The sequence below is a fragment of the Pelecanus crispus genome, chromosome 7 (assembly GCF_030463565.1).
Source record: "Pelecanus crispus isolate bPelCri1 chromosome 7, bPelCri1.pri, whole genome shotgun sequence".
NCBI classification, from domain to species: domain Eukaryota; kingdom Metazoa; phylum Chordata; class Aves; order Pelecaniformes; family Pelecanidae; genus Pelecanus; species Pelecanus crispus.
Genome location: NC_134649.1, coordinates 17005854 through 17032284, shown reverse-complemented (window position 1 = coordinate 17032284; position 26431 = coordinate 17005854). Strand labels below are relative to the sequence as shown.

General features: G+C 40.7%; 2 protein-coding genes across 9 annotated transcripts in view; both read right to left on the bottom strand.

The window, feature by feature from the left end:
• Positions 1–764: 764 nt before the first annotated feature.
• On the bottom strand, positions 765–6743 carry CCNB2 (cyclin B2). Of its 2 annotated transcripts, XM_075714637.1 has the most exons (10): positions 6694–6743; positions 5544–5672; positions 5338–5463; positions 4811–4981; positions 4579–4737; positions 4006–4242; positions 2985–3125; positions 2278–2388; positions 1832–1959; positions 765–774 (listed from the first exon to the last, which is right to left on the bottom strand). In XM_075714637.1, exons 1-9 carry the CDS (start codon positions 6721–6723, stop codon positions 1858–1860), a joined length of 1206 nt encoding a protein of 401 aa, XP_075570752.1. In that variant the 5' UTR covers positions 6724–6743; the 3' UTR covers positions 765–774; positions 1832–1857. The 2 variants fall into 2 exon arrangements, with proteins under 2 accessions (XP_075570752.1, XP_075570751.1); XM_075714636.1 differs by lacking the exon at positions 765–774 and having other exon boundaries at positions 1718–1959.
• A 2340-nt stretch (positions 6744–9083) lies between these two features.
• RNF111 (ring finger protein 111) overlaps positions 9084–26431 on the bottom strand; it is a 72317-nt gene continuing 54969 nt past the window's right edge. For 5 of the 7 annotated variants that reach the window (XM_075713422.1, XM_075713423.1, XM_075713427.1 and 2 more), the window contains exons 11-14: positions 13464–13556; positions 12435–12530; positions 11401–11528; positions 9084–10829 (exon numbers count right to left, since the gene is read on the bottom strand). In XM_075713422.1, coding sequence (XP_075569537.1) covers positions 10712–10829; positions 11401–11528; positions 12435–12530; positions 13464–13556 — 435 coding nt within the window. In that variant the 3' untranslated portion in view covers positions 9084–10711. The remainder of the gene's footprint in view (positions 10830–11400; positions 11529–12434; positions 12531–13463; positions 13557–26431) is intronic. The other 2 variants (XM_075713424.1, XM_075713425.1) reach the window with 1 other exon arrangement.

Sequence of the window (26431 nt, the reverse complement as noted above, 5' to 3'; positions counted from 1 at the left end):
GATATGCACTACTGCTCTTAAATGGCAAAAGCAAAACTGTTATTGCCTAAGTCTGATTGCCTCCCACACCAGAGGGGCTGGGGCTGTTGCTTGCCATGCAGTTATCAGCATTCATGCTTTGCCTTCTGAACCTCCATAAAATAAACCACAAGAAGCAGTTAGCTGAACAGGTCTGTTCTCTGTGCAGTTTGTTTTCAGTTACGTATACAAACAGATCCCTTCACAACAATTTCTGTTGGATTTTACTGCACTGATTTCTAAAGAAAAAATCCCCTTCCTTTGCTCCAAACCAAACCATTTTCACTATGCACAGCTGAAGTACTGCACACTACATTTTTTTCTCATTAAGAGCAGTTAAAAAAACCCCGTGTATGTTGATGTTAAGAAGTTGCATGAGCTTTAAAGATACAGCTAAAGGTCTTGAATCCCCTCCCTCCCAAATCACTGCCTAAGCCTAATTTAGGCACATTTAAACTCCATATCCATTAAGAGATGACTGACTGTAGAAGCTGTTTCTGGAAGCTAGAAACTGGGGCCTCAGTCCAGGGGGGGCTCATATACGCACAACAGATCAAGCATGTTTTTCAAAAGACCATTTGCAGTAAGTGCTAGGGTGACTTATCCTACAGGAGAGAAAAGTCTCCTGCTTGAGAAGATAAAAACCAGTAGCTTCAACATCCTTCCCACAGGGGGAGCACTGAGGTCTAGGCCATTTTTGTAGCATTGGGTTCTTGCCTTCTACATCAGGGCCAGCACAGTCATGAAGAGGAGACACTGGGAAAAGGGAGGTAATGAGTTCAGTATAACTTAAGTTCAGTATAACCTAAGGGTCTGTAACTTAACATTACTTATATAGGGCTAAGTTAACAAATAGGCTTAAATGACACATGGAGGCAGAAAAGTTGCATTATTTACATGCTTGTATTCCATGAGCATACAAACACCGATATTTATTAGAAACAAAAGGAAGTAAAATGTTAAGCGATAAGAAGAATCTATTTTACAGTAGGTTTGACCGTATTCTCCCAGGTCTAGAGGTTTACAGGGCAGGTGGGGTGGGGTGGGCAAGTGAACAGGCAGTGAAAAGCTAGTCGTTTTTCTGTCCAAGAAGTAGAGCAGGTTTTAAGAGCTGAGCTGGTTCAAAAGGTCTCATCCCTACAGTTCCACAGTAGTTTCACAGCTGTTAGCATCATAGGAGACTTAGAATTTTCCTACCTTAGCTCCCTTTGTTTAGGTACACAAAGATGGAGAACATGATGCCTTACACAAAGATTTACAAAGCTAGTATCTGTTCCAGCCAGCCTACTTTTTACCCAAACTTGAAGGCAACAAACTACAAAGAAATAAATTCCTGTATACTTCTTTGGGACAAGGCACTGAAATAAAGTATATTTTTCATATCCTTTAAGGTACACCAAGAAAAGATGAACTGTCTGCCTGCTCTTTCTTACCTTAAGAGTGAAAACAAGTTACTAAATACAGCCCGCTATAAAGCCTGGAGATTCTCATTGGAAACAACCACTGAGAATAGTCATCCACATCTAACTGCAAGTTGTATCAATCACCTGTTTAGTCAAAAGTGTCCTTCTTGGACATTAGATTGCAGACATGTCTAGGTAGGGCCTTAAAGATTCACAGTCACAGAACTATTTTTTTTTTTTTTTTTTTTTTAAAGCAAAGAGCTTTATTTCTAGGTAAATGGTATTACAAAGCAAGTTTAAAATTCCACCTTCTGACTGAGTCTGAAATGTCTGTGTTAAGGCTGGAATGCTATGTACAAAGAGAGCAGTAGTTTTGCCTCCACAGGCAGATGCAGACAAAGTGCGTATACCATCAAGACTTGGCTGTCTAGGGTTATCACAGGAGTGATACAGCCAGGTCCCTGATTATCTTCCCGCTCAGCTGTGGGATTGTGCTGATCATCAGTAGTTTGCTACTTGCATACTTGTTCTTCACAGCCTGCAGAGGTAGAATGTTACAAAAGATTTACATATACAGTATTTAAGTTCAGGCAGAAAATTTTGGGTCAATTAGACTGACCTCTTGAAAAACAAGCAAACAAACAAACAAGGTTAGAAGCGAATCAGCTCGCACAGTAGCAAGAGAACAGTTTGTCTAAAACGTTCTGAAGTTAGTACTAATGCAGCATCCTCTCACAGGCTTCTCAAAATAGCATATGCTCCAAGATAACATCCAGAACATTTACCTAAGGAGCCACAATATGCAGCAAAGGTATTTCTAAAACATTAAAAAGAAGATTTAAGTAGTTATACTTACAGTGTATTTTGTTAACTTTTCATTGACTTTGACGACATTCTTGGCCATATGTTTCATAGTCATCACAAGACTGTCTTCTGTATAGCCAGTGTAGTACTGCTGCTTTGTACCCTGCAGCATAACAGTAAGAAATTGGAGATTTATGAAGTGGGGATTGCTGCTCAAGACACAGTCACTTCAGGCAGCAAATGCCCTAAGCTTCATGTGCTAGCCTTGAGCGCTAGGAACTGCAGTACTGTCAGTTTAGGTGATGGATCCAGAATAACTTCTGGTGCGCTGCAGAAGCCTGCACACATCAGTGCCAAGAACCACATTTCTCCACTGCACAGAGGACAAAAGAAGCAACCCTTGCAAGAGTAACTACTAGTTGACTTACAAGTCACTATTCATGGTCCATGATTTCATTATTCTACGTGTACTGCGAAAATCATGAAAATCTACCTTTATTACAGTGTGGCCTTCTGTAACCCAGAACTTTCAAGAGAAAAATCCTTTCATACCACACCATTCACACAGAAAAAGACTAAGTTTTTAGCAGTATATTACTTTTTCTACCTGCAACTATGCATCAGGCTGTCCAACTGTCATTTGATCACCAGCATTATTACCAGCCTAAATGCAATTTTCTAAAGTAGTTGTTTTAATGGTTCAATTCAGTCAACTGAAGGAAAAAAACTCTTAACAGCAAGTTTGATTAAAATACTTACCCATTTGTTATGTCCCAGAATCTTTTGGGACAAGCATAACGCAGCAGCTGCAATCTCCGAAGGACGATGGTGAACCATGTCATAGTCTATCAGTGTCAGCTCCATTAGGTATTTTGCTAGTGTATGTTGCTCAGCATCAGCCTACCAGATTGAGAGCTCGTTAATCCACAAAGTTTCACTTCACCTTATCATAATAATTCAGGATTGTTTATTGTATTCATTAACTGACAAAACAAAAATTGTCAACAAAATCTTTATTAAGGTCTAGGGACCATACTCTCTAACAGGCACTCATCTCAAGATTGAGACCAGAGTCCAAACCAGTCTGGTCTAGCAGCCGTTTAGAATTTAGACACTAAGTCAAGTGAGGGATTTTAACAGAGAACTGCAGTATCACGCACTGCTGTGCCCGACTAGGGATGCAAATGCTCCCTCTGTAATATGCTAAGGAGGGGTGAGGGGCAGTGTAAAATGACTTAAGGAGACCCTTATTAAAGCAGTCAGCTAAGTTCAGGAGTTACCCAGAGGTCTGTGAGGTAACTGAAGCTCACCTCAAGTGTGGGCAGTTCACTTGAGTGTAACCACTGAGGTGGGGAAAAAAGAGGTCAAAGAGAAAGCTTATCTTTGGATTCTTAAATAATAGAATATTTGCATCCAAAATTTATGAAGAACTGCAACACTGCTTCCCTTTTACTAGGGAATAATAATACCCTGTTCACCAGACAAAAGATTACTCTAAAAGCAAGGGTTCTGCTCTAGGTATGTTTAGTTTACTCTAACAGTAAATTTCCTGCCACTAAGACTGAACACAGGCCCCAGTATTTACAAATGTGAATTGCTACTGGCTGCCACAATGATGTTGTTGTGTTACTCCACATGGTGGGGTTTCATAGCTTATTATTTCTTGATCCAGCATGTAAGCAGAAAGCAAGTAAGATCATGTGATAAAAATGCCACAAGCAATCCTGGTTAAGACTTTACACATATAGGAAAGTTCTAGACCATAAGGACAAGTACCCACCTCCCCAGCTTTTGATGCTCTTCTTAAGAAGTGAATTGGAAGAGGTCGTCCCAAATCGAAGTTTAACTCTTTAAGAATCGTAATCTCCATTTCTCTAACTTCAGTACTGGTGTAGGCATTGTCAGTAATGTAAACAAAGTCTCCTACATCAGGAGAGAAGACCTCTTCATATTTTGAAGCTAGAAGCAGTGCTGTTACACCCACCAGCTGAAGCCTCTTACGAGGGACTGGATGACTCTGCAATACAGGAATTTAAAAAGCAGACCCCAAAATGTCAAACTCTAGATAAACAGATTCTAATTTATCAGTTTAAAATATCAGTATGACAGTACTCATTCTTATAATGTAAATGAGATTTTCCACTTTGAGTCAGAAGTGTCCCTATAATGACAGGCTCCAAGAGGACCGCAGCCTCAGAGTTAAGATGCTACGCTATACAGAGCTCTTACACAAAGAGCAGATTTCATAGGTTCTCAGATTTATGAAGAAAGGATAAATCCTAAACTCCTTTACAAGCATAGTCATTGACCAAGTCTCCTAATCCAAACATGAGTTGAAAAATATCTTTCTTACTTGCAAGAAGCGATCCATAACTGCAACACACATATATAGCGTTTCCTGCAAAAGCTGGAATCTTGAGTGGACCTGGACAAGCCAGTCAACTAAAATTGCACGCATACGCCCATTGATCGTCTTCCCGTCGAGGTAATGCGGGCGGACCGACTGCTGCAGCTGTTGGAGAAAGAGCTCTGTGAGCAACAAGATTAACACTACACTGCAGAAGCACAGACTCAGTATGTCATACCTCAAGCTCTCTCAGATACAGATAGATATCTTTTACGTAGTCACTACACAGCTGGGGATTCTCCCAATCCTCAGCATCAATGTCTTCTACGTTGTTGAGCAACACATCAGAGAAGGCTTGGCACAAATCTTCCTCTTGCATAGACACATCCATAGGGACAGGAGACAGAACCTAAGGAACAGAACATAGTGCTTACAGAGCTACTGTTTAAGGTGCAATGGTTCTTCACGTCCACGTTTTTCCAGTTACTAATACATTTTCTTAAGATAAACCATACAGACAGAATCAGAAGACCTTCAAGTAATTGCCAGCTAAAGCAGAAACCTGATCCAGTGCTTCAACAGCTAGTTCTGTCACTTTAATATTAGTTAGCCTTTAAGCACAACATGCATTAAACCAAAACCTCAGTACAGAGGCTTTGCTTTTTCAGCAGGGAAATGAGATACATCTACACATAAACTATGCTGAAGTTAGAGCTCCTAGTGGCAAATCTAATTAAGGCTCAGAACGGCATCATTACTTCCCACCTTTGGAACACCAGTTCCTTTGCATGATCGATTCACTGCAGCTGGAGGTTTAGGCAGTACAGTTACATTCGTCACCTTACTAGGTCCTTTTGTAGGCTTTATGGATGCTTTGGAGCATTCTGTTTTCTGTAGTGAAAACAATCAGTATTAGTACAGAGCTAGTAAACCATCTTTTCCTTACAGGCAGATTTTAAATGTTCCTTTACCTTAGCTATGTATGTTCCTCTTGTTGCAACTTTATTACCGATTTCTTCCAGAGCACCCCTTTTCCCAGTAAGGCGAGTTTTGGCTTTGTTGTTAAGTTCAGTCACAGCATTCTCCACCCCCTTAGTGACCTGAAACAATAAAATTGCAGCTTAAGAGTCAGCGACCAACTGTACTTAATTTTCAGATGCCTCACTCCGTTATACACTTACCACCACTGTACCGGTGTGCCTCTGTGCATGCTATCCATTACTCAACCAGCTTTTATTTCCTACCCGGTTCACACATGCTCAGAGGAAGAAGTCTCCTCTGTATAGGTTTCAGACAGTACTGTACTCTGAAACGGTGTTGCAGGATTAGAGCAATGCACCCTATCTGGTTCTTTCTCACTTACAACTCTTTAACATTAGAGTGCTCACCTGCTACTTAGCTATTTATTGTATTTACACGCTTTGTAACTACAGCAGTATTCCCATGAAGACGAACAAAGCAATTTCTTTGTTACATACATACCATGTAAACAGAAAAGTTACGTTATGCGTACAAAAATAAGCACCCTTCGTTATGCACAGCGAACAAACAGAAAGAGGTTCTTGTGGAGTTTAGTTTAAATCGCTAGACAGTCACCGTAGAAAAGAGGTTCTCATATTCTACTCCAGCATCTTCCCGTTAAGTAGCTTTAGTTTTCTCCCTTCCTCCCACACGCCCTCCCCACGCTTTGAGGGGGAGGAGCAGCGGCCAAGGCCAGATGCAAGCTGAGGGCAGTGCCAGCTGAGGCGCCCGCATCCCCCAACGCCGGGGACGAGGGTGCAGCGCGCACCCCCTCACCACCACTCCCTCGAAGTTCAGCTCGGCTTCAGCCTCCTCGCCCCCGCAGTCCCGCTCCGCTCGGGCCGCTGCCCGTACCCGCAAGAGCACAGCGGGGCTCCCGGCCAGATACAGCGCCGAGAGCCGCTCCCCACCCCCCCACACCTTACTGCAGGGCAGGGCAGAGCCGGGGCCGCGGCGCGAGCGGGCCGGCGAGGCCCCGGCGTTCAGCTGCCTGAGGGGAAGGAGCGGCCCGGCCCGCGGGCAGCCTGGCCCCCGCCGGCTGCCTCGCCCCCTCCCGCCAGACCGACTCCCGCCGCCACCGGCAGCACAAGCAGCACTCACAGCGAGGCGACGCGAGGCAGGCAGCGCCATGGATACAGAGATGAGGGGAGGCCGCAGCCGCTCGCGCCTCTCCTGGCTGGTCCGCTCCTTCTTCGAGCGAAAGCGGGGACGGGGACTAGTACCTCACGCCGCCGCGGCTCCACTTAAACTCCCTCCCGCTCTCCTATTGGGCAGCTTCGTACGATGCACGTGCCCGATTGGTCCATTTTCTCGGGCCCCTCCCAAACAGGAAATCGTTTGAACAACTTCCGGCAAGCCTGGCCCTGGGAGGGGGGCGGCGCATGCGCTCGAGGGCAGAGGGGGAGGGCGCGCTGCAGCTGCTTCACCTCATGTTTAGACGAACCCAAGGTCGAAAAACAGGCGATTTTACCTTGAGCAGTACACACAGCTGTGCCGTCTATCGCGAAAAAACACTTGATGGGGAGAGTTTGCGTAGTGAAAAGCCGTGCTGCAACGGCCCGCTGTCGAGAGGCAAGATGGAGGCAAACGAGGCACCGCGGGGAAAGCCGAGCCGAACCGAGCCGAGCCCAGGCCCAGCTGGCACCCGCGCTTCTCACCCAGTCTAAGTGATGGCAGCTGGGTGGAAGCACAGCCGCCTTCAGGAGCTTCTGGGCTCGGTGAACCAAACCTCAGCGCTACAGAACCAGAGTACCTGCGGCGGTAGCTTGCCTCATTCAAACGTGCAACTTAGTACTCTGCACTGTGGGAAACTAGTCCAAACAGATGTGTGTTACAGCTTTTATTTTAAATTTCACATACGACTTTAGGAAGGCATGTTAGTCAGCTATTAACAAGGTAGTAGCAGTCAGTTTAATAAACTAGTCCTGGGATTCAGGAACTTCAACTCTACAGTAGCTGCCTAAACTGACAGAAAAGTCTAATTACAGCTGTTCTGCAATCTCCCAAAACTGGCATTATATCTTTACTCCCCTATGCACAAGTTACTACTTTGCTATCCTTCGTCAGGGCAGTTTTCCTGAATTCCTAAGTTCTAGATGGTTCTGTTTATCAACATATTTAACTGTGGCTAAAGGTTGATCCTTCACTAAGAGAATTTTTTCTTAGGCAGTACCTGTAAGAATACATGCATGCAAAAGAATTGTTACAGATCAAGACTTACAAAGGCAACAAGGCAAAAGAAAAAAAAAACCAAAAACTTGCATAAGAAACAGATTTTGAATGATACCAGTCTAACATTTTATTTATTGCATACAAAAGGATTTCTTTCGACAATGGAATTTTAATATGAAAAGTAATTTGATGCATACTGTTGAGAATCTTATCTTCAAAGATGCTGCAGAAAACTTAAGGCAATGCATCTAAGCATATAAAGCACAGTAAGTGGTGGAGATTTCAAAATCAAACACCTATTCTTTTTCCTTCCTTTAAATTATGGTTAAGTCACAACTTTCTGGAATAGAAGTAGGCTGCAGCTTTATTAGCCCCTGCAATAGCATGTAAGATCAGAATACTGTGATTCTTGGCAAATACCTAAGTGTTCAACATCACATTACAATGTTATGCATACACGTAAAAGCAAGACAGTATCAGCAGCAGTTATAAAACAAGTCAATTCATGGACCACTAAAATACCTCTAAGTACCAGGCACCCAAATCAGGTGCATAAAATATTTCCTAATTAAAAAAAAAAAAAAAAAAATCCCCCAGACCTGTGCTTCTTTGCCCTGTAAGGAAGCCAAAATAGATTCTATCACATACCCAGGGTCTCAATTATTTCAGAGGCCTGGTTTTTTTTTTGTCCCACATCTCTCAAATACCTTCTTGGAAACTTTTAAAAGTGAGTATCATCAGACTTCAAGCATCAGTGGTCAACTAACATCCCTCCTTTTCAACAGTCACTGAAGAACAGAAAGTGTCTGTTCGGTCCTTCCAGTTGCTTTTATTAATTTTTACCAACGCAGCTTCAACTTCATACTCACTTTCAGTCTCCTACAGCCATAATATTCAAGAAGGTTTAGCATAAAAAACATGTCAAGTTTTGAAGCAGTCAAACTGTGTGTTGCCTCTCTCCCATATCCCCCATCGTACAAGCACAAAGTGGTTTTAAGTTCAGTTTTAGCAATGCAATTAAGCTTGAAAATGTCCATTTATCACACATGCTGGAATAAAATTTCTCTCCACTTAAAGCCTCAGTGCCAGAGGTGTTAAGTTTGTTGCCAGCAATACACACTGCACTGGCAAATGCTACTCCTAACAGATTAAAAAAAAAAAAAATAAAAGGGAAGCAGCTTTAACCAGACAAAAACAGGCATCAAATTAGATAAGGTAATATTTATAAATGGATCACTTTTTTAGTGTAAACATAACAGTTCATCTTCTAGGTTTACTGTAAACCATTTTACACTTAATCTGATTATGAAAGACAAAGACAAGAGAAACTGAAGGTATTTATTATTCAATCCACTTACAAAGCAGGTGGCTTAATGCAAGCGTGTTGACATGTTCATATACGATCCCCGAGGAACATCTTTCCCAAAGTGACAGTAATACTGTCTCAATGTTTTTGCACATTTGCATTTTGCAATGTTGAGCACATTTAAATAAACTATAATCTATTATATGTGAAAGAATGTTGATGAGCAACTTGAATCCTGATGTGGATTAAAACCTCCAAAGGCGAAATGTTAGTACATTATAACTTAATTCTATATACTATATTACGCAGCAAATCTTAACTATAGAAAATATTTCAATCAGTGATGGACTGTTGGTAATTTATAAAGAGGGTATCTATGATCAAGGCAAAAACTAGGTAACCACATAATTTGTGTCTTAGTTTCTACAGAAATTTACAGGCTTTCAATTTACTAATGAAAAATAAAACAAGAGACAAGTGGATTTAGCTAACTTTATTAACTTTAAAACTAATAAAAACCCCAAGACAAGCCTGGAATACTTAGAAGTTCTGTGAATGCATGTATATCTGCCAAAAAAACCCCTCAGAAAACAAAATAAAACAAACCCCAAGACACAACAAAACCCCACCAAAAACCAAAGATCCTGCAGCTCTAAGTCCTTACTGAATGGTTTTATATTAAAAAAACAAAAAACCCCTCAATGTGCGCAGATACTTCAACTTAAGTTAGCAGAAGACCAAAGATATTCTAAGCTCTTTTTCCATTTCCCTAATAATTCTTTCAACCTGCAAGTATCTACAATCCAGCTAACTGAAATCAACATTTAGTGTTCACTAGAGCTGTTTCACAGCAGCAAATATTTAAGTTAGGGATTCAAATTTCTAGATATAGGAAGAAAATGATAAATACAATCTGAACAGCAGTCTAAATGTTTAATATTGACATTCAAATATATCTGCATTGTGCTGAAATTTTAAAAATGAACACAAAAATCTGATCAGACAAAAACTCTGGTGACGAGTATGCTATATGTATCAGTCAAACTGAATATAGTTCATATTCTGTTCCCAGTATTAAGGATGTTATTTGACTCAGAACTGATATTGTAAATATACAGCAGCCATTTTTTCCTAATTAAGGAATGTCTCAATACATAATATTATCCTTTTCTAGATGATCTTTATACATTTAAACTAAAATATATGAACGATTAAATTAAGGAATCCGAGGTTAGTAATGAGTGAAATCATACTTTCAAAGCTCGATACTATGTAAAACAAACCAAAAAAAGAGACCACACAATTCTACTTACTAAAGCAGCTAATCTTGCCTGCAAGTTTGGGGTCACAAAGCCCATAATATGTGCAAACAAATGCAATACAAGGAACCATGCAAAAATACAGTAATGAATTAAAAGAAAAAATGTAAAACCTAAAAAATAGTTTTATAAATACACTGAAACTCAACTGTCTTCTACATAAACTGTAGGTCTAGCATTAGTTGTACCATATAGCAGAGCCAGCACTCTAGGTTCAATGCTTCCAAATCTGCGCAGGTAAGTCATGCCATCTTTGGTTGACTGCAGTACCAGGAAAGATGAGAGGGAGCGAGAGGGAGGACAAGAGTTCTGGAAAGCGATGTCAACTTTCACTAGGCAGTTGAGCCTCAATGTCCACTCTGCAAATGGGGCACTTCTTGTTAGTAATCAACCACTGATCTACACATACTTGGTGGAAAAGGTGCATACAGGGAAGGCGCCTGTCATCAGAACAGAAAAACATTAGTGTTAATAAAGCATTCCCACATAAACATACCCACTGGAAAAACGGCAATGTGGATTTTGCTATTGAGGTGTCTATTCTTTTTGCATGTGCATGTTTTTCCACAAGTTTCACTAGCCTTTCCAGTTGAACCTGCATTTTGTCTAGTTCCAAGAAGAAATGGATATGGGCAATGAAGTCAAGCATCAGCTAGCTTCTGCTGTATTACACCGATTTAAACATGTTATAGCTTAAGTAGCATTACTAGAAAAAGTAAAATTGACAGTCCTGATTAATTCAGGGTATCAGCTTGGGCTCATGTTATAAAACAGTCAGTCAACTTATGGAAGACCATAAGAAAATAACCTGCATTCTACCCAAAGACAATACAGACTGAACAATGGGTGTTTTCAATTGCAACTTGTTTTACTTATTGGTTCAATGACAGATAGTCTTTAACTATAACTGTTAACCTAGGGAGTACTGCAAAGAGTAGTGTACCATATTCAATTATGGTCTCAAAGCCAGAACATTAATGTTATATTCTGATATTCAGTGGTACTATTTACCTGACATCTTCACCTTCCTCCAATATAGACAAACAGATGGTACACTTTTCCTCTGTGTCTTCTTCTGTTCCTTCCTCCCCATCTTGTTTGCAGTGCAGTTTCCTCTGTGAGAACCAATCAGTTGTTACCTTATTAGTAGAGATGACATTATTGACAAACTGAATAAAATCTGTTTTTAATACATATTCAACACAATTCTTTGAAAAAATTTCATAATATTTATTCAAATGTATGAACCAAAATGAATGAAGAACTAGCACTTGGAGCAAAATCACAGGACATTTCAGATTTAACTATTGTTCATTACAAAAGTCTACTGGACTGTGAATATATTAATTTCATATTGTTGCAACCAGTCCTTTTACTTGTTGTCTATGTATAAATATCTTCATTTCATTCATGAAGATACTTCAAAAATAAATAATAAATAAAAAATAAAAAATCTCCTTTCAAACCTAGTATCTTAAGTCACTATTTATCAAATCTGGAAGAACACTATGTAAATTTGGACAGGATTCTGTATTATAATAAACTTCAATTGAGAGACAAGTTGCCAAAATTCTGTACCAGATTCAAAACTTCCTAGTGTCCTAGTCTTCCTAATGTTATCAGAGTAAAGGTTAAAATGATACATACCAAGCAGGCAAGCATCATGAACAATTTATTACAAAAATAAAGTCTTACTTTATTCGATGAATTATCACTGAAGTCTGTTGACAATTTAGCTATTACCAATAGTTATTTCATTGTGCACAAGGCTATTCACAACTGCTGGACAAGTTATTAAATCATATCAAACCACTTTATCACATTACGGTAGCTCTTTATCTAGGGACCAAATTTTTAATTTTCTTTGGGAAAGAAGTGGCATTGTAAGCTTTGCTTGTAAGCTTTGCTTACAGTCCTTGAAATTACAAGATACAAAAAACATGTACTCTTTGAAGCTGACATTTCTGCAGATCTAAGCTAAACATAAATGTTATTACATTTTCAAAGAAACATTAAAGACGGGCCACAGTTTGAGAAATCCTCACCTTTTTGTATTTGTGTGGATATGTGCATCTTTCTATAGTTCCCTGTGTTGCTCCACGATTAACATTGCCTAATCGTTCCTCCAAGTGAATCAGCTCCTAAAAATTATCAATGAATAAGCAGTGTAAGAACTGTTATTTCAACTACCTTGAGTAAATATTAATTTTATTCTAACCCATGTGCAGAATGACAAACTCAATTCCCAACTTGCTCAAATACAGGCAAAGCAAAAGAGTATTTTGTGTGGGAAAAGTGATGGGTTTCTGTAGAAAAACCCACACAACACTGCCTGGTATTTTAAGTTATAGGGAAACACTGGTTTACTACTAAAAAAATTAGAAATTGTTTGTCAGCTAGGAATGGTTATAAGTATGTTTACACATACTTGTGTGTCTACTGAGGAAAATGCAATTAAAATGCATAAATATTTGAGTAAATATTTGCTTTCTAATAGTCATTAAGGCTTAGAAGAAAAAAAAATAAGTTGCTTAAGTTGAAATACGACTGATTTATTTTTCTCCAGCAGTAAGTTTATTAGAACCATGAGATGTCACTAAAGATGTTTTCGGTGGACTAGGTCATTAACTCTCTGCATCTGATACCTTTTATTTTCTCTTCCCCCCCCACCTTCCCTCAGTTTCAATTCCTGCACTACATAACAAACAGGACAGCACTGTTAAAGTTGCCAAGTTTCACCCTCACTGAGAGGATCCTGGCACAGTTATTCAGAGACACCACTACCTTTTACCAACATATCATGTGAATACTACATCCTACTAACCGGGGTGGTGGGCAGAGCAAGATGAATTGTCAGTTAATAACCACCTAAGCCTACATTCTCCAGGGCACCTTTTATTGACTGACTTTTCAATATGGTTTTATCCTAGTTCACGATAGTGAGGGCATTCTCTAAATAAAGGGTATTTTCTTTATGATTCTTTTACATAAATAGAACTAGCTCTACCATAAACCCTCCCCATATTCCCTCATGACACATTTTGACATATATCTAGTTTTATTCTATTACAAACCTCAAAATTGCCCCTGAAAGGGCCTCTGAATGATGTTCCATCCAATCCCGATGAAATGTAACGGATGTGAGGGTAGCCCGCCATGTCTGGTACCTATTCAAACAGCAGATGTTAAGTTAAACCTATTCAGAACAGTTTCAGTATTTTACTGTTCACTTTGTAGAATTTAAGATCCTTTTGCTTTTATTGAATCACTTATTATTTATACTCCTCAGCTTGAACATACAATTCCAACTGACGGCATAACATACCATCAGTCTGAGCTCTCTAAACATAACCAGAAGCAAAACAGAAGTGAGACTGGATCCTCTACTATAATCTCTCCACATCTGCATTACATATTGCTTGGTCGCACTTCCCAAGTCTCAAAGTCTCAGCCTACTTTGTGTAAACTGCCATAAATATCTACCTATTTTTGTAAACAAAACACCTAAAAGCTACACATCAAGTTACAAAAAGGACTTGCTATAGATTCTTAAATGTAAGTTTTTGGTACCACAGAAAAAACAAGGCTAATAGTCTGGAAAAATAAGCCAATAACCTTATCTTACCCAAAACAACTGAACAACTTCAGACATACTTCAAATTTAGAGGCAGATAAAGAAAGTAACACTCAAAACTCACATCTAAAGTCACAGGCAACTCTACATACACTCTATATTCAAGCATCCACTGACCTCCTTGCATATTAAGGGATACAAGCAGTGAACAAAATACCAGTGTCCAGTGATACACTCTACAGGCACTTTAAGCACCAGTGCTTTTCATATAGGAAAGCAGAAAGGTAGTTAATGTACCAAGGACCACCTTCACAGCAGGGCTTCTGCATTCCATTTTTACCCCCGCAAGATGAGTGAATAATGTATTGACTTTTTGTCAGAAAGATACCAGCAGCGATTTTTAATGAACAGGTGAAAAAAAAATACCAAACCCAAAATGATCAGTAGATTCAGTTTATTTAATCAGGTAGAGTACACTGATACAAGGACTGTAAGCAGCAGTTCATTTGGAAATAACATTAAGTACTTGAGAAGTACTATCTTCCTTTCTGTGCTATCAGCTGGTAACATCCCCACTGTTTATATGACAACTCAAAATTCATCTCACAAGGCTGTCAACAAGTCAGACATCCCAGATATTATTCATGAAATCAGGTATTCATGTGTGGCTTTTCTTATTTCCAGCAGACACTTCTAAGCTTAACATATATAAAGGTGTAAAACTGAATTAATGCGTTGTGAGAAAGCATAGGCCTAGACAAAGTTACTCACATAACAGACCAATAAGCTACCTTTCTGTATTTTTCAAATCCACTCTGGTAACTAAAAGCTGACAGGGACAGAAAAGACTTCTCTGCCCTAAATAATTTTTTTCAGAAAAGGAAAACAGAACCTGATTATTTTAAAGCCGTTTACATGGTGCTTGTTAAATGATGACCATGTAGTGCCAATATAAGCCGCTAATACAGACACAATATTAGTACTGGATTTTTACAAACCAGAGTAATAGAAACTGAAGATTTAACTTTCAGAATATTTTCAGAATCCTAATACAGGGGGTCCTTCTCTCCTAAGCAGCCTAAATATCTGTTGGTCTGGTACTAATCAGAGCTGGAGATGGGAAACAAGCAAGACAGGATGACTGTCACAAACTCCAACACTGTATCAATTTAAAGATCTAAGTTGTTACGCAATATGCAGAGTGTATTTACAGAGATTATATACTAATACATGAACTCAGTATGATTGCAAATATAGAATTTTATATTACAAGATACATATATTCATTGGCATACCTAAACATTTCATTTAAGTAACATCTGTTGGCACCACAGGCCTTACTGTTTGACAATATAAACTGTGGATGTAACAAAGGAATTTGGGAGAGTGCATTAAAAATATGGTAATTTGTAAAAACTACATTGTAAGAATTCTGTCTCAGATAAATCACTGATTATGATCGATATTTGTTGTCCCAGATTTTTACTAGGCATAGACCTGTTTGGCATCATTTGGAAGTTTCCATTGCCTATTACCACATTGTGAATCAATTGCATCCACTCAGACGAAAGGAAACTCCTGACAAAACCTAACCCAAGTCTCAGGAGTGACTTTCACTGCTTGTTTTTTTTGATTCACCAGGATCTGGAAACAGTCTGTTGGATCTGATAGCACAGACCCTGCATCATTACAGGAGCTGTAAAGTCAGAGTGTATTGCTGTAATGCAGTAATTGCAGTTCCGATTGCCTCAAAGGTCAGAGTTTACCAACTGCAGTGACATGCACCTGGCCAGGTCTCCCATTTGGAACAAATTCTGCTTCTAGAGACTATTTAAGAAATCTACTAAATCCAATTTTAACACTAGAAAACCAACCATCAATTTCTCAGAATACATACCACAAACTACTAAACTTAGACAACAGAAATGTGTGTCCCAATATTTAAATGTCCCACCACCCATTGCTCTCAGGGTAGTCTTTAACAGTCCATTGTACTGTTTGATTTTCCTGGAGACTGGTGCATGATAGGGGATGCGATACACCCACTCGATGCTGTACTCTTTGGCCCAGGTGTCTATAAGGTTGTTTCAGAAGTGAGTCCTGTTGTCTGACTGAATTCTTTCTGGGGTACCATGTTGCCATAAGACTTGCTTTTCAAGGCCCAGGAGAGTGTTCCGGGCAGGGGCACAGGATATGTTTCCAGATATCCAGTGGCTGCTTCCACCATTGTAAGCACATGGCACTTGCCTTGGTGGGTTTGTGGGTGATATAATCAGCCTGACAGGCCTCCCCATATTTATATTACAACCATCACCGTCCATACCAGAGAGGCTTTAATCGCTTGACCTGTTTGGTTGCAGCGCATGTTTCACATTCATGGATAACCTGTGCAATAGTATCCATGGTCAAGTCCACCTCTTGATCACAAGCCCATCTATATGTTGCATCTCTTCCTTGATAGCCTGAGGTGTCATGGGCCCACTGAGCTATAATAATTCACCCTTACATTGCCAGTCCAGATCCACCTGAGCCACTTCCATCTTAGCAGCCTGATCCACCTGCTGGATATTTTGTTGTTCTTCAGTGGCCTGACTCTTGGGTACGTGAGCATCTGCATGATGTACTTTTACAATTAGGTTCTCTACCTGAGCAGCAGTATCTTGCCACAATGCAGCAGCCCAGATGGGTTTGCCTCTGCGCTGCCAGTTGCTCTGCTTCCATTGCTGTGACCATCTCCACAAGGCATTTGCCACCATCCATGAGTCAGTATAAAGTACCAGCCATTTTTCTCATTCAGTGATACCTGAAGCCACTGGATGGCTTTCACCTCTGCAAATTGACTCAATTCACCTTCTCCTTCAGCAGTTTCTGCAACTTGTCCTATAGGACTCCATACAGCAGCCTTCCACCTCCGATGCTTTCCCACACGGCAACAGGACCCATCAGTGAACAGGGCATATTGCTTCTCATTTTCTGGTAGTTTATTATACAGTGAGGCCTTTTCAGCACATGTCACCACCTCCTCTGGTGATACTCCAAAATCTTTGCCTTCTGGCCAATCCATGATCACTTCCAAGATTCATGGGTTACTGGGTTTCCTATTCAAGCCTGTTACATGATCAGCAAACCCACTTACTCCACGTAGCATCAGTTGCATGATGTGTAGAGGGGACCCTCCCTTTGAACATCCAGCCCAGCACTTGCAGTTGGGGTGGCCAGCAGGAGCTGTGCTTCAGTACCAATCACTTCCGAAGCAGCTTGAATCCCTTCATATGCTGCCAATATCTCTTTTTCAGTTGGAGCATAGTGGGCCTTGGATCCTCTGTATCCCCAACTCCAAAACCCTAGGGGTTAACCTTGAGTCTCCCCTGGTGCTTTCTGCCAGAGGCCCCAGGTAGGGCCATTCTCCCCGGCTGCAGTGCCATTCTCCCCGGCTGCAGTGTAGAGCACATTTTTTACATCTTGTCCTGCCCAGACTGGCCCAAGGGCTACTGCATGAACTATCTCCCTTTTAATTTGTTCAAAGGCTTGTCATTGCTGAGGGCCCCACTTGAAATCGTTCTTCTTCCAGGTCACTTCATAGAGAGGGCTTACAATCAGACTGTAATTTGGAATATACGTTCTCCAAAACCCCACAGCACCCAAGAGTGCTTGTGTTTCCTTTTTGCTAGTTGTTGGGGACATAGCTGTTATTGCATTGATCACATCCATTGGGATCTGACAATGTCCATCTTGCCATTTTATTCCTAAAAACTGGATCTCCTGTGCATGTCCTTTGACCTTACTTTATTTTATGGAAAAACCAGCCTTCAGAAGGATTTGGACTATTTTCTTCCCTTTCTCAAAAACCTCTTCTGCTGCATTGCCCCGTACAATGATGTCATTAATGTACTGCGGGTGTTCTGGAGCTTCACCCTGTTCCAGTGCAGTCTGGATCAGTCCATGGCAAATGGTAGGGCTGTGTTTCCACTCCTGAGGCAGTCAGTTCCAGGTGTACTGGATGCACCTCCAAGTGAAAGCAAACTGTGGTCTGCACTCACTACCAAAAGGATTGAGAAAAACACACTAGCACTATCAATTGTGGCAGACCACTTGGCTGCCTTTGACTCCAGTTCGTATTCAAGTTCTAACATGTCTGGCATGGCAGCACTCAGCAGCGATGTGACTTCGTTCCGGCCACTGTAGTCTACCGCTAGTCTCCACTGTCATTAGACTTTTGCACTGGCCATATGGGACTGTTAAAGAGTGAGCAAGTCTTGCTCCTCACTCCTTGGCTCTCCAGTCGACAAATCAGCTTATGGATGGCAATCAGGGAGTCTTGGTTTGTGCGATATTGCCGCCAGTGCACTGTTGTGGTGGCAATCGGTACCTGTTGTTCTTTGGCCCTCAGCAACTCCACAACACAGGGGTCCTCCAAGAGACCGCGCAAGGTAGACAGCTGTTTTAATTTCCTCCATCTCCAAGGCAGCTATACCAAAAGCCCCCCAGTACCTTTTTGGGTCCTTAAAATACTCTCTCCCGAGACACTCTATGCCAAGGATGCACAGAGCCCTCTCAGCCAGTCACAATGGAGTGGTATTTGCCACTCATTCCCAGCTAGATTCACCTCAGCTTCCAATACGGTTAGCTGTTGGGATCCCCCTGTCACTCCAGAAATACAGATAGGTTCTGCCCCTGTATAGCTTGATGGCATTAAGGTACACTGTGCACCCGTGTCCACTAGAGCATTATACTCTTGTTGGTCTGATGGGCCAGGCCATTGAATCCACACGGTCCAGTAAACCCAGCTGTCCATTTCTTCCACCTGGCTGGAGGCAGGGCCCCTCTAGTCCTGGTCATAGTATTCATTACTCATTTCTTGTAAATACAAGTCAGAAGTCCCTTTGTGAAGATCAGAAGTGAAATCAGCCCTTCTACTCTGTCTGGGGAACTACCCACTGAAGCAGCAATTTTCCTCGAAGAACACCCACTTGTGATTGGTTTTCCTTGCAACTCATGTACCACGTACGCCCCTAGCGTGGAGGTAGATTTTCCACCTCACTTCCTCACGTCCTCTCCGTGGTCACGCAGGTAAAACCACAGGGTGCCCCCATGGTGTGTACCCTCTACATCCTCTCTCTTGAGCAGAGGAACGCTTACTCCTAATAGCTGGGATACTGGTCTGTACAGGTGGGGAGTAGGACATATCCTCTTTATTTTGCTGGACCTCCCAGGACAGTTTCTCCACAGCCAAGACAAGGGAGGAAGAGAGATTTTCTTTGTATTGCTGAAGTTGTCTAGCCAATTCATCCACCAGTGGTTCCTCTCTGTCTTTCCAGGTCATTACTGCCAATGAGTTGGCATATGATGATGGTACACTCCGTACAAACTTCTGCTACATGGGTCATGCACACTGAACTTGATCTGGATCTCTGGATAACTGCTCGTTGTACAGGTCACTGTAAGTCACCTTCAGCAAGGCTAATTCCCTCAGGTACTGGATACCTCTCTCCATGGCAGTCCACTTGTCTGGGTGATACGTAACATCTTCCTTGAAGGGATACCTTTCCTTCACACCTGACAGGAGTTGCCTCCAGAGGCTGGGGACTTGTGCCCCTTTTCCAATGGCTTTGTCAATGCCCCCTTCCCTAGAAAGGGATCCCAGCTGCTTGGCTTCCCTACCCTCTAATTCCAGGCTACTGGCCCCATTATCCCAGCATCAGAGCAGCCAGGTGACAATGTGCTCGCCTGGACAACAGCTGAAATCTTTTCACGTATCTCATGGCTCACTCAGGGATAGGGATTGGGTGGTTAGATCTCATTTATGAGTTCTTCCTCCTCTTGTGATGGTCCTGCTTTTTCATCATCCCTTACTAAACAAGCTGACTTTTGCTTCCAAGATTTCTTCTTGTGTATAGAGGCGACTGATACCAGCACGGGTTGGGTCTTTGATTCAACTGCAGTGCCTGTCATGGACGTTGGAGTAGCCGCAGCGCCTGTCATTTTGTCATCGGATCCAGAGACCTTCTCTTCCCCTTGAGGGTACTGAATAGTGTTGAACAGGCCAGGCCCCAGCACATTGCAGCGATTTGTGTGTCTCTGGAGTTGCCAGGGTGACAACATACTTTTTCCAAATTCTCTACTAGTTTTTCAGGATTCTGCACTTGTTCAGAGGTGAAGTTCCAAAACACTGGAGGTGCCCACTGTTCTAGGTACTTGCCCATACTATCCCAAACACCCTGCCACTTATAACTATCCAGCCTCGGGGCAGATATCTGTGTGGTATCCTTAAATAGTTGTTTAACTTTTAAAAAAGACCTGAAACACATTCAGGAGTAGGAGCAACAGGAACATGCTGGTTTGAACATCCCAAGGATATTCAAAATTCTCAAGAGCTATTGTAACTAGCCTAGAGGAGAAGGGGAAGGTGAAGGAAAGGCTCTCCCCCATAAACTGGCTCTCTGAGGAGAAAAGCTACAAAGTGTAACTATTAGTAGTTTCCAAGAGATGGCTCATGAAGTGCGGCGATGACGGCAATACTAAGTACAACTACCAGATTAGTCTCACAAACAGCCATTTTATCATATCATAAGCCAGTGTTACCAAAGTACAGCAAAATGATAACCTTGATCCAGCTCCCAGCGGTGATAAACAGCACAACAGGGAGCATACACGGCAAGTAAGGTGTTACATAACGCACCTCAGAGCAAGTTAATCAACATTGTGACCAGAGACTATCAAACTAATATAATGAATGTTTATAACAAATTTGTTCTAACACACTCTGGTCAGATTTATCGTTATCTCAACCTGTTGAGCCCCATGTTGGGAGCCAAAAAGGACTGTTGTGGTTTAACCCTAGCTGGCAACTGAGCATCACACAGCTGCTCGCTCACTCCCCTCCCAGTGGGATGGGGAGAGAATCAGAAGAGTAAAAGTGAGAAAACTCATGGGTTGAGGTAAGAGCAGTTTAATAACTGAAATAAAATAGCAGTAACAAAAAGAATAATAATAATAGAATATACAAAGCCAGTGATGCACAATGCAATTCCCACCACCTGTCGACCGATGCCCAGCCAGTCCCTGAGCAGCAGCCCCCCAGCCACCTTTCCCCTAGTTTATATACTGAAGCACGACATCATATGGTATGGAATATGCCGTTGGCCAGTTCGGGTCAACTGTCCTGGCTGTGCCCCCTCCCAGCTTCTTGTGCATCTCCAGCCTTCTCAGTCACTAGAGCATGAGAAGCTGAAAAGTCCTTGACTTAGTGTAAGCACTACTTAACAACAACTAAAACATCAGTGTGTTATCAACGCTATTCTCATCCTAAATCCAAAACACAGCACTATACCAGCTACTAGGAAGAAAACTAACTCTATCCCAGCTGAAACCAGGACAAATGCCCAACTACAAACAGTCTAACTAAAATCCCTTTGACAGTTACCATCAAGCTTCAAATGCAAAGAGGAGATTTCAGCTCTCTTGAAACAGCTTCACACACAAATGGAAGTGTGTTTTCAGTAAGTTTTCGTACTGAACATAAGAAAAAAGGGAAAGCTTAAAGCTAATGAAGAAAGTAAAGAGTTAAAGGTGATGCCAGTCTGCACTAAGTGCTTGTATATATTCTTTTGGATACAGTCAAATTATAATACATACTTCAAAGCAATACACTCTGGACCTGCAAATTCCAGTACAAGTTTGCCAAGAACTGTTTGTTTCCTGTAGAACAAGTATCATCTGTTTCTGGTTTTGCACTTTCTGTTGACACTTCCCACTATCACAAAAATTTGCAGCAACTAAAAAATTCAAGGCTAAGTCTGAAACATTTACAACACAAACATTCTGAAACAGTTTGAAACAGCTAACCTGCAGGAAAGATTTCCTGCCTTGCTGCCTTCCTTTAAACACCTTCCATCTTTCCAGGATCTTTCTGCCTTTCAGTTGCCACAGTCAGTGAAGAGATTTTTCCATTGTATGGTACTGCTTATCTTGTCCATCCTAACCTTTTATTCAATTGTTCACATTAAGTATGACCTTCGTACATATTAAAATAAATCCCAACAATAAGCTTTATCTAGTTAACTGCTTAGGTCCACGTCAATGCTCAAAAAGAAGTAAAGCTGATCAATTAATATCTTAATAAGCCAAATTCAAACAAGGAAAAGTTGCAGTTTTCATAGAGAGACACTGCGTGAAGGGATAAGTAATGCATGCTGCATAGCTAAAACCTAACTGTATCTGTGTCTGAGGGAAACATAAAATGAGCGCCCTTCAATAACCTATATTCTACAAAAACCTGAAGAACAGTAATTCATTTATATTGGGAAAAAAAGTAGTACGTGCATTACAAAAGTCCATTTTCTTATTTGAAAAACACAGTTAAATTTGATGCAGCTAATCAAGGCTATTTCAAACCTAATGTTCACCTTGAACTACTATAGCTACATTAAGTTACAGCCTTAAGCTAAGTGTTCAGATATTTTACAGGAAGTTTGTTAGCTTTTCTTTGTATGGAACAGTTGCATCTCTTAGAGCTGTGATACCTGTATGACTACACTCTAAGTGATGTTATTCTGACCAGCATACATCTACCATAATGTACTGGGACCTACTGGCCTATACCTCCCAATTTTTACAACTAAGTGTGAAGATAGCCTCAACCACTCTGAGTCATTTAACAGTTAAAGGAACAAAACAGTAAGGCTCTGAAATAGAAGAAAAGGGGGGGACAGCATATGAAAGCTGGACGTATACCACTTGGAGGAGGTTAAGTTACCATAGGTAACTTTTCTTTTTTTTTTTTTTAATTATGATCCAGAGATTTCCCTCTGACTGGCAAGCTGCAGTCTAGGTTCATAGACAAGTTAAGGAGTTTTCTCAAGGCTTGCATCAACCCTATAGATATTTATTACACCACAGCTAGCAAATTGTAAAGTCCAGATAATTTCTCCCTGCATGAAATTCTCAATCAACAAGACTATTGAAAAAGGCAAGAGCTGGTGTCAAAGAGACTGGAACAGCATATCCCAGGAACTTCTTTGATTAACAGGTAGCTTAAACAATTTGAGAGGCATGTAGATAGCCTCCATTATTTAAGACATATTTTATAAAACAGAACCGACTCCCCCCACCACCAAAACCCCACAACAGCCACCGCCAAAATCCCACTACTATGCATAATATGATCTGAAAATTGTATCTATGACAGCTTTGTGTGTTTCAAAAACAACAAGCTGAACTGAATACTCTATCAGTGGCAGGTTTGTTGCTTAAGTTTTAAACAGTCAAAATCCCAGACCAGTTATTCACCTAAACAAGAGGAAAAGTGTACTAAGTTAAAAGGCACAAAGGGAACACTGCTCACTTCTGGTCTATATTCCATTTAAAATTTAGTTATCCGTTTAGAAGAGATTTTGTATTTCTTCTTTGAGTATGAAGGGGAGAAGATGGGAGAGAAACAAGACCTTCTAGTTTTAACCTTCCACCCAACCCCCCATTAAATGACAAAAAGGAACAACCCTTTCTTTAACAGAGCAGAATATAAAATATAAAATATAAAATAAAGCACTGATTTCGTTTTTTGTGTGTCCTAGCAACAAACTCATATTCAGAGCAAGTTCCTGTTTCAAAGCTGAACTAAATTATAATTTCTAAATGAATGTCTGCAGACTTTTGAAACTTTATAGCAAATAACACATTAGTCTCCATTTTTCTAATCCTTTCTTATTTTTTGAAGCCTGAAAAATGTTAGAAATATTCTCATCTTTGCAATTACAAAAAGTAACCAATTTTACAGCTAAGCTACATTCAGGTAAATGGATAACATCTGGAAAACACAAGACACAGGAGAGCCAGCAGTATAGACCACCTCAGGGTGTCCTCAGGCCAAACTTAGAAACATCTTCCGGAGGTTTCTTTTTGGACTTTTCCCCTTCCAGATTTCACTACAGAGTAAGATGCCTTCTCTTTTCTGAAGCAACAGAAGACAAGGAATTCTGCTTGGATATGCATTACAGCCGTAAGTATGGTTTGGCTAGTCAGAATTATGGCTGGTATACAGTTCATTATGAAAAAGTCACGTTCCTTTTAACATCCATCTCACCTTATTAAATTATGGAAATTCCCACCCTGTCCACTCAGATGTGGCAACAGGTGCTGGGCACTCTGAATCAAAAAGCCATTCATCAACAGTGCCAAAAGAGCAGCCAAAGTTACTCATAGTAAACAGAAATTGAAGTGACATCTAACAACAAGCACTGGCATCAGAGAAGAACAGAGGAACAGATAAAGCCTGTCTCCTGTGTCTTTCCTGGCTTATGTTTCATTAGTTATGCCATGCATTGATCTTCAGTTGATTCTTCCTAAAAATGTTGTTCAAGTTTGCAGAATGGGTATTTGTCCAGAATGCAGTCCATCGTAAAAATCACTTTGACAGAAGATCTTTCCTCAGCACATACATGGCATTAAAGCAGTAATGATGGGAACACAAACTACTCTAAGCCAGGGTCACACAAAGTAATTGTGTTCAAGGAGGGAAGCAGCCTAATCCTTGTCTACATAGATATGAAGGAGGCTTTTTTTAACTGCTTTTAATCTAGGATTCCTCCTGAAGCAACATTTAAACAGGTGAAAGTTTTTCAACTAAACTTACAGAAAAGGAGATTTTGTTTCCCCACCCTCTATTTGGGCTGTCAAAGCTACTGAACCCTAGTTATCTCCCCCAGCATACCTTTATCATTTTGTCTCCCTGAGGATTAAAACTGCAGTCTACATTCCAGCACTCATTAAAGCCCAAATAATCCATTATGCTCTTTATGGTCTGGCAGCAGTTTGAAGGAGTTTTAGTACTCCAGAACAGACAGAAAAAATGCACCCTGCCTATTGGTCAGCATGCTATTTGAGAAAGTGGATTCAACACAAATGATTTTTCAGTTGAGCTACTGCATGAGTTACATTAAAATACTTCCTCCCCCCCCCCCCCCCCCCCCCCCAAATAAAAAATGGAGAATATCAACATTTGATGACATCTGCATCAAGAATACAGCTATGGAGCCTTGTAAATTGCTATTTAGTACAATCTGTACTTACTGAAAGAAGAAAGCACTCCTCATAACATTAACCACTTAGCAGAGGGGCTCTAATCACAGTTGAGCCTCTCCTCCCCTGCCCCTATTCCTAAAGTCACAATGAAAAAACCCAGGTGACAGCTGCAATTAATTTGTTGCTCTTTAATACAAACTAAGATGGCACTTCTGTTTAATATCCAGTAAAGTCTGTTAGATGAAAACCTTCACTACTTGCTCTATATTCAAAGTCAATTTTTGACAGATCTGCTGTACTCTCAGACACATTCAAATGAAGAAAACTTTGGCTTTCATTATTGCCATAGAAGCAGTAGAATCATCAGACAGAATTTGTAATGCTTTGAACTCCTTGTATATGTAACTTCTAGCAGTGCTCTAACCTGCCTTTATGTTCTTCTACTGCATGTAACCTGAATATACTTCAAGTTAGTCAGAGACTCAGGACACAACTTCAAAGTCATAACACTCGATCTGATCACAGCAAGGTTCAAAACAGATCACAGACATTTGGGGAATTACTGCTTACTGCAGTCTACACACTGTAAAACATGCTGTCAGTACAGTGTGTACAAAAACTCAGTACAGTGTGTACAAAAACTCAAAATACAAACAACTTCAATTCCATTCCATTCAGAGATTCATGAATTACTGTTATGAGGATTACATATCCCTACACAAAACATATGTTCAAGTTTCTGTAGAGTTAAAGAATGCTATTTCATCTGACACTTTTTTCAATTAGCAACAGCGGTTACTGAGAGAAGGGCAAGACTCCCTACAGTATTTTATCACACATTCAGGAAATACTGCTGAAGAGTCTCTATCACAGCTTGCTTTCATTCTACTCCTAAAAAGAAGATAAACATTGGAGTTCCAACTACTTGCTTGTGTAACATTTTAGTTGTAGGAATACCCCTATAAAAAGTTAAAATACAGTTAAAAGTTTCTCATCACATTGTAATATAAGGATCAGCTGAACTCTGAAGTTTCTAGAAACTTCACAGCAATAGTGGAAATAAGTCTCATAATTGGCTTATTAGCTCTGAAAGAAAATGAGATAAAATAGGCATACATTTAACTTGCTGCCTCCTAATGCAATTGCAGTTCCCTCAACTATTAGGAGGGTCCTTTCTCTTCGAGAATCTAAAGCAACTGATGTTATCTGTTACAGTACAACACATGAAATAAATGCGAGAGGCAAGCCATTTTTCATCCACTTGAAAAAACAGACACCTAACTGAAGAATGCAGAAAATCTTAATTTGAATAGATGATGCACAGCAGATAAGGTTATGCAGTAAGAATCTTGTTGGCTACACTAAAATACCAAACTCTACAGACTGCTCTAGAAAGTCTGTGGTAAGTATGCAAGCTGTGCATCAGTGAATTACCAACCTGATATATCA

Coding starts and splice junctions, on each gene's coding strand:
- CCNB2 (XM_075714637.1), bottom strand. CDS start 6,723: ATGGCGCTGCCTGCCTCGCGTCGCCTCGCT. Junction 5,464..5,543: donor GAGGAACATACATAGCTAAG/GTAAAGGAACAT, acceptor TTTTCACTACAG/AAAACAGAATGCTCCAAAGC. Junction 3,126..4,005: donor GAGCATCAAAAGCTGGGGAG/GTGGGTACTTGT, acceptor TCAATCTGGTAG/GCTGATGCTGAGCAACATAC.